The 13,953-nt window shown below is 42.5% G+C and overlaps 1 protein-coding gene across 2 annotated transcripts; it reads left to right on the top strand.

The window, feature by feature from the left end:
- The first annotated feature begins 2,008 nt into the window (after positions 1–2,008).
- On the top strand, positions 2,009–12,837 carry ikbkg (inhibitor of nuclear factor kappa B kinase regulatory subunit gamma). 2 transcript variants are annotated; one of them, XM_034695749.1, is made up of 15 exons: positions 2,009–2,048; positions 2,987–3,127; positions 4,249–4,541; positions 4,943–5,017; positions 5,101–5,187; positions 5,853–6,038; positions 7,310–7,371; positions 8,990–9,092; positions 9,166–9,281; positions 9,368–9,520; positions 9,663–9,735; positions 9,817–9,951; positions 10,398–10,534; positions 10,757–10,833; positions 11,750–12,837. In XM_034695749.1, exons 1-15 carry the CDS (start codon positions 2,021–2,023, stop codon positions 11,938–11,940), a joined length of 1,857 nt encoding a protein of 618 aa, XP_034551640.1. In that variant the 5' UTR covers positions 2,009–2,020; the 3' UTR covers positions 11,941–12,837. The 2 variants fall into 2 exon arrangements, with proteins under 2 accessions (XP_034551640.1, XP_034551641.1); XM_034695750.1 differs by lacking the exon at positions 5,101–5,187.
- Positions 12,838–13,953: the final 1,116 nt, after the last annotated feature.

Below are 13,953 nucleotides of genomic sequence, written 5' to 3'. Positions count from 1 at the left end.
ACCAGGAACATTTTACATCTAAAGACACTGAAGTTAGTATCTTGTCCGATGCTTCAGCTGTTAGAGAAAGAAAGAAGTCCTGATCCAGAACCGCTAGACCTCTCAGATCTGGACTAGGTCATTCTAGAGAGCCTTCAGTTTCTAGAAAACAGTGTCACATTTTTAAACCTTTATTTTATTTGTTTTAAATCAAGAAAGGGTGAAAACTTCCCAAACTTAGTAAAAACATGGAGTTAAAGCTGCTGTTGGTAGTCACAGAGTAAACATCTGTTCAGAGAGAGGGAATGTCAACACTATCCCTCCCAACCAGATTTCCTCTTAGCCCCCCAACACAGATAAGCGTGTGCAGTCATATAGTGCTGGACTAACCAATCGGTGGACATAGTAGGGGCCGCCCCTTAACCAATCAGGACAGAGGATTGGAGATTAGCTATGATTGATCCGTCATAACGGGAACGAGGTGAATAATAACATTGCTTGATACAAAGGCATTGGAAGACACAGAGATTTCGCAATTGTCTCAAATTACTTCACTTACCGATGAGTACCGATGGGCATTATGACCTTTTCTCCAAACCCAGCAGAAAAAAAGTAAAACATTTTACACCATTCCTACCAACAGCAGCTTTAAGATGTGCAAGTTCTCATAAAAACACTAACGTCACATTTTATGTTTAAATGGGGTAGAACATTACATTTTTTTAAAGGTGCATATTTTATTGTTTCAATCTGATCATCACTATTAGCGATAATCTTAGAGATGAAGATTTTATAAAAGTCACCAAAATGACATCCAAGATACTCTCTAGAAGGATATAATATTCACCTTCACATTTAATGTGACAGACATTTTAAAAGTCTGAATCTCTTCTGTCATCTTTTGGCAGATGTAAAATAAATACATCTCTGAGATGAGAAAAGGTTAATTTCCTAGGTGATGTCAGGTAATTTCAGGTTAGTCAAGTCAAATTATTTTAAGAGTACTTTTAAAAACAACACGTGTTGACCATAGTGCTGCACAACCAAGGAGACAACAAAGACAAAAATCACAGTAACAGAGCACTTTTTTACTTACATTAAATGAATATAGACTATAATACTAAATAAAATGAGATTATAATAATTTAGAGCCTGCTAAAGGATAAAACCAGGAACGGTACTATTTGAAGACCGGCTAGACCATTTAAGAGACGGTCAACTTAGACTGAGGCCACTGAGAAGAGATGAGTCTTAAAGATGTGAAGAGACTGAGCAGGTCTGCTATGGACGGGTCGACTGTTCCAGGGTTTAAGAACAGACAGAGCAAATACTCGATCACCTCTGTTCTACAGTCTAGATCTCAGGATCTAAGAGCAGGATCAGACAGATGAGTAGGTGCCAATCCATTATAAATCTTAAAAAGAATACAATTTAAAAATCAATCCTAAAACTGAGAGGTGTTAGGTTGTCACTCTTTTTTAGACTTGAAGCAGCATTTTGTACAAACTGGAGATGCTGCAGAGACATCTGACCCAAACATCACAGAGTGACAGTACTCCAGCCTCCATGTGATGAAGGCATGGATCACTCTTTGAGACATTGGGACTCAGATAAGGTTTAACCTGAGCTAAAAGTCTCAGCTGGGAAATAAACAGGAGATCTGATAATCAAAATCACACCAAGACTTGTGACTGATATTTGTGGGCAGCTAGAGATCCAAGCAGCTGCACAGTCATCCAGAAGGTTGTGTTGATTAAAAAATAAAATAAAATAAATCATGTTAGTAAAAGCATTTGTGCTTTGATGTTACATAATCAGTTTGCTGAGGGATCCATGTTCATAGAGGATATTCATCATTCTCTGCCTCTTTAAAGAGGAAGCAGTGTTATGTCCCAAATGGTTTCCAAACTAAGCTGGTGTCTGTAAGCTAGCATTAACCTAACAGCAGCAGTTGTGGTCTGTCCATGTCACTGGATTAATTACACTTTCACAGTTTTTCTGAGGTCTGTTCAGTTAGTGTGTCATGTGTGCTGCTGCAGGTATGATGGTGGATTTAAATACTGTTTCAGGTGAGACCTTGATGAGAGCGGCGAGCTCAGAGACATGAATGACAAGGATAAGGGTGTCATGATGAAGGTGGTGAGATGGCAGAGTTCACATCTTCTGTAACTTCAGTTATCTCACTTATTTAACTAGTGAAAAAATTTAAGAGTGATCCATAAACAGGAAAATACACAAGTAAAAAAAAGACTTTAGTCAGACTAAGCCTAACAAGTAAAGGACATTTCTAAAATGATACATATAAATTCACTTTAGATGCATGTAACAGACAATGGTGATTTCAGGTGAAGGAGCAAACAGGACAAAGCCTCCTCCTCCTGTTTATCAGAGTCCTTAATGAGGGCAGATTGAGCTCACCTGTGTCTCATTGACTCGAGCCAGCGGAGGTGTGCATGTTGTTCCTCCTCATCCCTGAGCTCAGAGAGATCATTAGAGATGTCTGCAGCTATCAGAGAGATAAGGGACTCTGCTGCTAAAAGAAACCGGTTAGAGAGAAAACCACTCAGGGCAAAATGAGTCCTGGAGGTCTCAGACTGAGGATGTCAGTCCAGACACTCTCACCCAAACATACCTGCAGCTCCTTCTTGATCCTGAGGTGATCTCAGGCTGAATGTTAAACCCCTCTGTGTGTTCTGGGTCTACCTACCTGCTGGGTCTGGGTTACTGAGTTTTTATTCAGACAGCACCAAAATTACCTGAGGACACTATACAGAGCAGGTCCAGAGTGTGCTCTTTATTCTAGTATTATCTTATAGTATAAAGATCAGACATGAATCCACCATGAGTAAGAAAACCTCTTCCAATTGGCAGAAACCTCAAACAGAACCAGATTTAGTGGAGACCAGAGAGCCGTTGAGACCATGATGGGATGAGGAAGTGGGATTAAGGCGAACACACCTGACCCTAAAATGATGCAGAGTAAATAATGTGCATGTGTTTCCTGCAGGTATGGTGCAGCCTCAGCCGGATGGCCCCATGCAGTGGGAGATGTCCGGGGAGGACAGTGGAGGGGCCCTCAGGGTCCCACCAGAGCTTGCCTCCAATGAAGTGGTGACCAGGTTACTGGGAGACAACCAGCAGCTCAGAGGTATGAAATGTTCCCATAATAACAATAATAATAAAACTAATAATAATGATAATAATGATGATGATGATGATTAATAATAATAATTATTATAATGATAATATAATTATTAATAATGATAATAATACTATTATTATTATTAATAATACTAATAGTAATGATAATAATAATAATAATAATAATAACAATAATAATAATAATATTGATATTATTATCATTAATAATAATAATAATAATAATAATAATAATAATAATAAAAAGTTAAGTTTAGTCATATTTCCCTCCTCTCAAACTTCAGTATATTTCTGTCAGAGCTGGAATCAAACTTTTCAAAGAATCCAGAAAACAGAAGAAACACTTCAACAACAGTCAGTGTTCCCAAAAATATATTTGAATGAATGATGTGTTAATAACTAATGTGTTTAAGTGGACAGGATTAAATTAGAGGCATTGTTGATTTTATCTCACAGAAAAATGTTGCCAGTGAAGAAATAAATTATTTTGGTTAATTTTTTTGCATTTATTTGATGTTTTTTATTATTATGTATCTATTTTTCTTTTATTATTATTATTATTATTTATTGTTTTTATTTCATTTTATTTAACTTTATTATTGATTATTTCATAATTGATTTATTTTATTTATTTTTTTATTTTTATTTTATGTCACCAAAGTTGGTTTGGTATCGTGGAGTGCAAAGTGATATAGATCTGACCTTTCACATTAGTTGACCGTTACTAACATTAAGCAACAGAAGCGTATTTATAGCTTGCGACATGAGTATAACACACAATATTATATCCAGTTTATTCAAATGACTTAAATTTACTCTTTCCAAATAACAAATAAAGAAAAAGAAAACTTTCAATAGTTTAGTGTGAGCAGTTTAAATAAATCTCAGTTGGGCCCTTCTCTTGATAAAGACCATGGGGATGAATGCAACATGTAAACTCATATAGAAACACCTTGCAGCTCTTTATCTAAACAAAATGCTCTTAAGTTGTTTCTCTCGAGTCCAAGAAGTCTCAACATGAATCTGCTGAGTCAGAAGAATCCTCTATATTTAGCTTCTTATCACATTTTCACTTTCCTCCCCGTTTACTTTCATCCCTCCGTCCTCCAGAGGCTTTAAGGCGGAGCAACCTGGCCCTGCGTCAGCGCTGCGAGGAGATGGAGGGATGGCAGCGGAGGACGAGAGAGGAGCGAGAGTTTCTCAGCTGTCGTTTCCAGGAGGCCAGGGCGCTGGTGGAGCGGCTGGCCCAGGAGAACCACTCCTTACAGGGCTTAGTGAACGGACCAGCACCCCCCTCCTCCTCGCCCTCCTCCTCCTACTTGTCAAACCAGTGCTGCAGCTCGAGTCAGACCGAAGAGCTGCAGGGACGCCCAGCCAGGAACGGACCGCTGGACGGACCTCAGGTCAGACACACACACACACACACACACACACACACACTCACACTCACACTCACACTCACACTCACACACACACTCACACTCATACACCCAGGCTCCTCATTATGTTGATGGCTTTCTTTGGTTTTGTATCTGCTGCTCGTACGGCACAGGTTTGGGTCTAAGAATTCACCTATCTGTTAGATTTGAATGTCATTGGTTGAATTAAGATTACTAACATGTTATTAGAGAGAAAGTTTGAGACATTTTCTAATCCATGTCCAACCAGCAGTGTGAGCAAACATGAATTCATCAAGTCTGTAAAGAGATGTGGCGCTACGTTAAAGGTGCTGCAGAGGATTCACGCTCGAGTTGTAAACTGTCATTATTTGATATTGAATCATCATATTTCTGTTCTGTTTCAGACTCTGGATCAGCGGGACAAGAAGAGAGTGGAGGAGACGGATCGCCACACACAGACTACGCCCCCACGCAGCCTGGTACGATGGCACTGGTCGTGGTTGTTTTGATTTCTGCTGTATTTGTTGATTTTGTGGCCTAACCCGTGTGTCCGTGTGTTTAGGGCGATGCCAGTGTGCATAGCTCCCTGAGTAGCGCCCTCCTCTCTCCCCCATCCTCTCTCCCAGAGGTGTGGGGGGAGAATGGCCAGGTGAGGCTGCTCACTCTACCTGCTGTCCACTAATTAGATCCCTGGCACTAAATCTGTGGGCGCCTTTGGTTTAATGCTTCACCCCTCACCCCTCACCCCTCACCCCTCACCCCTCACCCCTCACCCCTCACCCCTCACCCTCACTGGACTCAGACGGAGGTTTGAAGTCCTGACTTTCTGCTCGGATATAAACTTCAGGATGTGAGGGTCAAACTTTAAATAAGAAACCTGGTTCTGATGGTCGCAGCTGAAGAGTTAAGAGCTCCTCCTCATTTCTCTCTCTGTACATCCGAGCAGAACTGTTGGATTTGATTCCAGAAATGAGTTTAGCTTTGAATGGAGCCTAAACACGCAGCTCTAATCCACCACACCTCCTCCCTTTAGCACCCCTCGTTACCTCCTGTCTGTGTTCTTTTCTTCCTCGGTGGAAACTCTGATTTTGCTTCTGTGTCTGCACTAGAAAAGGTGAACATGTTCCACCTCTGTCCTCCCCCTCCTGTCACCCCCTCATCTGCTCATCCCTAATCTTCTCTCTCTCTCTCTCTCTCTCTCTCTCTCCCTCTCTCTCTCTCTCTCTCTCTCTCTCTCTCTCTCTCTCTCTCTCTCTCTCTCTCTCTCTCTCTCTCTCTCTCTCTCTCTTTCTCTCTCTCTCTCTCTCTTTGCAGCCTGTCGAAGGTGCAAACGACTTCCTGCAGCTGCTGAAGAGCCACAAAGAAAAGCTGGAGGAAGGGATGAAAGAGCTGAGGAAGAAGAACGAAGAGATGGAGAGGGAGAGGGAGGAGGGAGAGAAAGAGAAAGAGCGAATGAGGCGCTGCATCGACCAGCTACAAGGAAAACTGGCCCGGGCACACGTAAGAAACTGAGCAGCACACAGGTGAACTGAGCCCGGGCTCAGGTTAGAGACAGGTCAGGTGACTACCATGCAGGAAATCAGGGAGGACTCACACTCAGCCGTGGTTACTGAACACTACAGGGAGAACAACCACGGGAAACAGTGTATAGAAGTGTTGCTGAAGCAGCCGTACAGAACTGATATATTTGATTATTACTCCAAAATTCCACAGGATGCGTTGCGTTACGTCGCGCAGCTGATACGTTCCCATTCTAATCAATGCTCTAGTGTCCAGAGGGAGCGCCGTGGCACGTCTCAGCTCTGCCAGAGTAACACTTCCAGCAAGGGTCAATCTACACAGAAAATAACGACCTGGATAGGAAGTCAGGCACAAGGATCACATGCAACATCCGCTAATTCAGAAATACTCATTGATTATGGATGTAAGATACAAACAGCCACATATCAGTGATCCAGGTCGACTATAACAGGACTTTAAGATGATAACTGTGTCAGAAGGTAACAGGACAAAAAAATAGAGCAGAATTATTCATATTAAACTCATCTAACCCTGCAAAATCAAAACTTTATAGGTATGCAGCATACTCAGTGATGATTAAAGCACAAAAGTAATGGAATACTCTCCACATGAGCAGTAATGCAACCACAGAAAGGCTCTGTAACCTGTTGTTTGTAAGTAGTTACTGGACCCAGCTGATCCTGGCTGCTCTGAGTTTGTGCTACGTTCCAAACACGCGTCCTGTGGAGCAGGGTGCAAGCCCTCGGACAGAGCAAAGCTGTGTCACTGGCGGAACGCGGCGCACACGCATCCTGTGGATTTTCAGGGTTAGAGAGTGATCATCAGGCTGTTTAACCCTTTAAATACTCATCTCTGCTCTCAGCACAGACTTTATTAAAAGTCTAAGCTGTATGATGTGAGTGAGGAGGTTTCAGATACAGACTGATCAAACAGGAGGAACAAACACCATCTTATGAAACATGTTCATTTAAATAGACTCCAGCTGCTTTGATATTTTAAAGCTTCTTTGTTAACATTTGAATTCCAGCTTTAGATACCTGATGTAGGAAACATTAAAGTCCAGCTCCTCACTTCTTAAACTCACACCCCACTGCAGAGGTTCACTCCTTCTGTTGTCTTCCCCCGGTAGTCCGTCTCTCTTTATGAGACATTGAGCTGCTTGTGAACATCTTGTCTGGTTGTAGATTCGGACAGATAGAGAGTTATCTTCCTCCTCTGTGATCTAAACTCATGTATGAATGTTTTTTCAGGCGAGCAACATAACTGAAGAGGCGGTTCCTCATCGCTCGGAGGCTCAGCACTCCTCAGACTGGTATGAGGTGTTTCTGCTGCTGATATCAAACACACGATTAACACTAACACACTGAGCTTTATGTTTTTAACCAAATTAAACTTAAAGAGCGAACTGTCCCTTTAACTGAACTGTTAATCTACTGAAACAGAGAGGACGGAGAACGGCATGCTTTATAATCCTGTTCTTCTGCCTAATACAATCCTTCCAATCTCTTTCTCCCCCTCCTCCTCTTTCTTTTCCTCCCCCTCCTCCTTCTCCTCCTCCTCCCCTTCCTCATCATCCTCTTCCTCTTCCTCCCCCTCCTCCACCCTCCTCCTCATCTGTCTTCCTCCCCCTTCCTTCTGCTCCTCCTCCTACTCGTTTCCCCCCTCTTCCTCGACCTCCTCCCCCTCTGTCTTTTCCTCTTTCTCCTCCTTTTCCTCCTCCTCATGTATGTCTTACTTCTCCTCCTCCTCCTTCCTCTGCCTCCTCCTCTTCCACTCTCTCCTCTTCCTTCCTTCCTTCCTTCCTTTTCCTTCTCTTCTCCTCCACCCTGTCCTTTTCCCTTACTCACCCTCCTCCTCCTCTTCCTCTCTCCCTCCTCTTCTTCCTCCCCCTCTCTCTCTCCTCTCTCTCTCCGTTTCTAGCTCTAGCCTGGCTAAACTCACAGAGCAGCTTCAGGCCACACAGGGCAGGTGAGCCCTCGCTCTGTGTGGCTCCTCTCTCACTGTCTGCACGTTTTCGCTGTAACTTCTGCATGCCTGTTTCCTCCATCACTTTACTTTCTGTGTTGTTTGATTTGTTCTGATCTTGTAAATCAGAAACCTTTACTTTGTTGCGGTTTTATTCACACGTCTGTGATTTGTAACGTTTACATCCATACTCTTCTGTTATGTCTGTGAATGATCTGAGGCGTCTTCACGTCGTCGTCTGTGTCTTCATGAAAGGGTTAAAAGCTGTCTGTTGGGATATAATTTTAGTCTGTTCAGAGGAGTAAGATAAATAATGTGTGAGGTATTTGTGGACGACGTTGTCTGAGACAAAAACTGAACCAAAAATATCTCAGACGGTCTGAAGTTCAGGAAGAGAGAGGCAGAGATCCACTCGGGATGTTTCTTCTTTAAGTTTTAGTTTCAGTACAGCTCAGATTTAATTCATGTTTCTGAAAACTTTAAAATAAATAGGAAGTTTAAAAAAGGGGATTTAAACTAGGTTAGGATCAGCGTCAGACTGAGAAGGGAGTTAATGATCCTGGAGTCATAGCTTTAAGAAGAAACATGTCAAAGGTAAAATCTTCATGAAGGTTTCACTCTGAACTCAGACGTCTGAAACAACTCGTGGACGTCTTTTTCTTTTGTAAAAGACACAAAGATTTCAAAGAAAGCTACAAAAACAGTGAGTTTGATTTAATCTCTTCTTCATTTTGTCTGTTCTGTGAACACTCTACAACAGATTAATCACAAACAGTGTTCTTTTAGTTTCATACATTAGATACAAAAATTTCTTTGCATTTAGGAGGGGAAATTATCAAAACATGAAACAACTGAAAGACTGAAGCACAGCTTATGATAATCAGTCAGTCTGAAATGAGACTGACCTGAAGACGTGAGGTTGTGATTTATGAAACCTCAGTTTAACGAAGCTGTTCCTTCTGCAGGCATCGTGAGCTGGAGGAGAAGCTGGATTATCTGCAGAAGAGTTCAGCTCAGCGGGACAGAACTGAAGCTCTGCTCAAACAGAAGGACAAAGACTGTGCTCAGGTAGGATTCAACTTCTAAAATCTCTCAACTGATGAAGTGCTAAAGTCACAGCCTCACTCTCATGTTTCTGCAGATGGCGAAGGACTGCGAGGCTCTGAAAGCTCAGGCTACGTCTCTGCTGGCAGAGCTGAACGAGAGGCAGAGCTGTCTGGACAAAAGTGAACACGAGCGCAAAGTGATGGAAGAAAAGTGAGTCCTTACATTGCCTCAGCATGGACGTCAGAGCGTGTCTAGGTCTCTCTGTGCTCACCTGTGTCTGTGTTCACTCCGCTCAGGCTGTGCAGTAAGGTGAAGGGGCTGCAGGTGGCAGAGCGGGACCAGGAGCAGCAGAGGAGGCAGCACCAGGTCGCCATGGACAAACTGCTGCTGCAAACACAGAGCCTGGAGCAGGCCCTGAAGACGGAGAGACATGTAGTGGCAGAGGAGAAGTGGGTTCACACACACACACACACACACACACACACACACACACACACACACACACACACACACACACACACACAGAGCTGCTTGTTGTGATCACAGTGTCCTGGTTTACCTGACTGTAAAGTCGATCTTATCTCTGCTCAGGAAGAAACTGACCCAGCTGCAGCACGCCTACACGTGTCTCTTCAGAGACTACGATGCCAAACTGAAGAGTGAAGTAAATACACATTTTAAATCACTGTACCTTTGTTAGTTTGATCCATGGACTCTTTGATCATGAGCTGTACTCGTCTCTCAGGGGGGAGACCTGTGCAGTCGTCTGGAGGAGGCGGAGAGAGCGCTGGCTCTGAAACAGGACCTGATCGATAAACTGAAGGAGGAGGTAGAGCAGCAGAGAGGCTCTCTGGAGACTGTTCCTGTTCTCACTGCACAGGTGTGGTGGAGTCTCAATCTGTGTTCTCATTCAGAGTGTTAGGTTCACTTCAGAGAGTCATGATCAGTGACAGGTCTGTTTAACACCGAGTGTTTAACCCCCTCACGATGTGTCTGCCCTCCTCTTTGGTCTGTGATTTAAACGTCTCTATCACCTCAGGATGAAACTCTGAACTCATTCTGATCAAATCTTCTGTCAATAGAAGACTTTCTTTATCTTCACATTCATGCAAACTAAACTCCTGACCCAGTGTTTAGCTGGTCTTTAACACATGTAAGGCCTCACTTCACAGTTCTTTTCAGTTAGTCATCGTGCTCTTCAGAGTGGTAGATGTTGGGTTTTCCTGTGAAGCAGCTGAAACAACCTTAAACTCATCCGAACGCATTGACAGCCTCACTGCGTAAAGCTGACCCCTCTCCACTTGTGATCTCTCTGCGTGTGTTCAGGCTGACATCTATAAAGCAGACTTCTTAGCGGAGCGAGAAGCGAGAGAGAAGCTGAATCAGAAGAAGGAGGAGCTGCAGGAACAGCTGACTCAGGCCCGAGCTGAGCTCGAACGGCACAAACAGGAAGCCACATCACGGTAAAAAAAACGTCTCACTGTGGCTCAGATCCGTTATGATGATCATGTTTCCTAAACGTGTGCATGGGGATGTTTGTGTCGGTTTGTGGTCTTGTGCAGAATCTCCCTCTCTGCTCTGAGTCAGATGAGATGTCAGCATCCTGCTGAGACTGTAGCTTCTCCACGTGTAACTCTGAGCCTCATGATGATGTCACATGATACATGAACCTGTCTCTCTTACAGAGCACGTATGGAGCAAATGAAGTTGAGACACCAGGAAGACTTCCCAGCACGGGCCCCACACATTCCCCCTCCACAAGGTACGTCCAGGCTACACACACACACACACACACACACACACGCACACACACACACGCACACACACACGCACACACACACACACACACACACACACACACACACACACACACACACGCACATGCACACGCACACACACGCAAAGTGAATATCCTTCCTTAGCCCTTTATGAATGAGTTTATGTCCCTGTGAGGAACAGTTCACAGTTTCAGAGAATAAAAAGTCAAAATCGAGGAACAGACCAAACATTTCATGAAAACTTTTGGAACCCTGTAAACTAGTTAAAGTCATTTCAATACAACTTAAATAAAAAATATATTTTTTATTTTTTAAAAGAAGAGTCAGAACTGCTCAATGATCAGGTCCTGCATGCCTCTCTGTGCTCTCTAACTTTACTTCAGTGGCTAAAAGTTTGTGTTGTAGTAAATTCACTTTGACGACACTCGCACACATTAATGCATCTAACCACTAGATGGCAGTAGCTCATTCTGTAAGGACTTGGCTCAGGAGCTGGCTCAGGTCTCAGCACAGAATGAGTTTGGGATTGAGTTGGTAGCTGAAAGGGGGCCCTTGAGCAAGACATCAAATTCCCCCTCTGCACAGGGCGCTCATGTATGTGCAGCCTCCTCCTCTGACATCTCTCCATCAGTGCATGTCTACAGGATCCTGTGTGTGTGTCTCAGCCTGTGTGTGTGTGTAGCATGCTCACCGCTCGGGGACTGATAAAGAATATCTTCTTCTTCATCTGGCCAAACAGTGTGTGTTTCTGTTGTGTGATGTGTGGGTCTGTTTAGTAAAAAGTATTCAATGTAATCATTATTTCATCACAGATTAATCAAACCATGGCGTTCACAGTAAATTCATTCTTCATTTAGTTTATAAAAAGTCACACTCTTCCTCCCCCCTCCTCTTCCTCAGGTGTGTTTCCAGGTGCAGCCTTCAACACGGTGCCTCCCGCCCCGTCGTACCGTAACCAGGGGATGTTACCTGTAGGAGACCAGGGAGCAGCTGGAGCCGAGGAGCTGCCAGATTTATGTTGTCCTAAGTGCCAGTACCAGGCTCCAGACATGGACACACTGCAGATACACGTGATGGACTGTATACAGTAACATGACACACACACACACACACACATATGTACTATACTTGCAGTATATTTACATGTCTGTTCAGTCTGTCCGCTCACAGTTCCATCTACATCCACGAGAAACATGTGACAGCTGCACCTTACTCTGTCTGACACAAACACACACACACACACACACACACACACACACACACACACACACACACACACACACACACACACACACACACACACACACACACACACACACACACTGTGGATCGTACCATCTTAACACGTTGGACTAAAGACGAGCGACTATCAGACGACAGCATGGAGACAGAGATAATCAGCGTGGTATTTGTCACTTAAACTCTGCTGTAGCTTTTCATCTCACTATGCACTCTTTCTGTTTTATTACCCATCAGCCCCCTCTGCTTCTCTCTGAGAGGACACACCTCTCCTCTCAGTATTTACTCATGTATCCTCCGTCATACCCGTCAGTAATCTTTGGGCCTAAAGTGAAAAAAGTTCAGAGGGTAGAAAACATGAATGTGAATAATTTAGTGAGCTTTAAATAAAATAGAATAATCAATCTGTTTTGTTCACACGTGTTGCTGTCTGCATTACCTCAAACATGTATTATTATTATTACTCTGTATTAGAGATGGATGTATTTCAGCCAGTCTCTGTGTTCTGTGCCTGTGTACACCTTTGAATGCACCACTGCTTATCTGCTTACCCTGAACGCAGCGTAGCCCCTGTCTGTGCCCCCTGTGTGGTCTCCTCCTACCTGTGGCACCTGAATGTGTCTCTGCAGGTGAGCACAGAGAGGCTCCCGCACAGTTTGTGTGAATATTGTCTGTAAGTAAAGATCATTTGGTGCAAAAAATGTTTCAAGCTGTCAAAGATTTACCAAATAAACCAGTTATTCAGAAGAGCCTGTGTCGGCTGTTGTTTTTAGTGTCACACATCACATATCACAAGTACAGCTCTCTGAGATCGACTTTGTATGACTGCTCAGGAAAGTCTGAAGCAAACGAGTCATCTACTAGTCTTTGTTTTATTAATAATCCAGTAACCCAGTGACATGTTTTTAAATGTGATCCAGAAACATCTGACTTTAGAAATAACATTTAGAGCTGAGAGTTTTTATGTTTGCTGACCACAAACTAAACGTTTTCAACAGGGGAGAAAAACGTTTTTCAAACTATATAGTACAAATAAATGAATATATGTGTTATTATACAACTGTGTGGTCATTTTAACCATATAGGTAATTTGTAAAAATTATAAAAATTTTTAAGATGGGCAGGACAGCTGCTCTTTGCATGTCCTGCTTTTAAATCATCAATGAGACTGAATATTTCACTGAATCAGAGATGAAGAATCTCCTGTCATACTTCAGTTCACATGACGTGTTTCATATTTTATTGAAGTTTTCATTACTGACTCATTTTCTTGAAACAAAAGCTTAGTGTTTATATTTTTATGTTGATATTGAATAATTGACGAGACACAGATATCAGCTTTCACGTGATTCCTATTTCATGATCTGTTCATGTCTTTAAACATCTCTGAATGACTGCATTTTTTTGTTGGACATCAAAGTTTCATCCTGTCAATTATTATCTTTGTTTCCATGTGATTGATACACTTATATGTTATATCTGTCTTAAAGCTACGTTTTTTAGTATTGTGATGTTACAGTGAGTGTTTGAGAAGGAGAAAAAGTCATGACAAACCGTACATCTTATCTGTTCTAATAAACCAACAATAATCCAGATAAGACTAAGACTAAGAAGTAAAGGTAAAACTCCACAGTCACTAGGGATGTTAAATGGCAAGATAAGATAATACTTTATTCGTCCTGGGGGAAAATTTGGTTGTTGCAGCAACACAGACATAGAAGCAAGAGTAGTATGAGAATAATAGAGCACAAAATAGAGAAAAAAAATTAAGTAAAATAAAAAATAGATAAATACACAAGAATACAATTTAAAGGTACATACAAATGTTACACATTATTATTTGTAATTACAGGCTGTATGGAAAT

This window comes from Notolabrus celidotus, chromosome 11, assembly GCF_009762535.1.
Source record: "Notolabrus celidotus isolate fNotCel1 chromosome 11, fNotCel1.pri, whole genome shotgun sequence".
NCBI classification, from domain to species: domain Eukaryota; kingdom Metazoa; phylum Chordata; class Actinopteri; order Labriformes; family Labridae; genus Notolabrus; species Notolabrus celidotus.
The sequence above is the reverse complement of the archived record's forward strand: the minus strand, read 5'-3'. Positions and strand labels throughout refer to the sequence as shown.

Coding starts and splice junctions, on each gene's coding strand:
- ikbkg (XM_034695749.1), top strand. CDS start 2,021: ATGATGGTGGATTTAAATACTGTTTCAG. Junction 2,049..2,986: donor GGATTTAAATACTGTTTCAG/GTGAGACCTTGA, acceptor TGTTTCCTGCAG/GTATGGTGCAGCCTCAGCCG. Junction 9,521..9,662: donor CATGTAGTGGCAGAGGAGAA/GTGGGTTCACAC, acceptor ATCTCTGCTCAG/GAAGAAACTGACCCAGCTGC.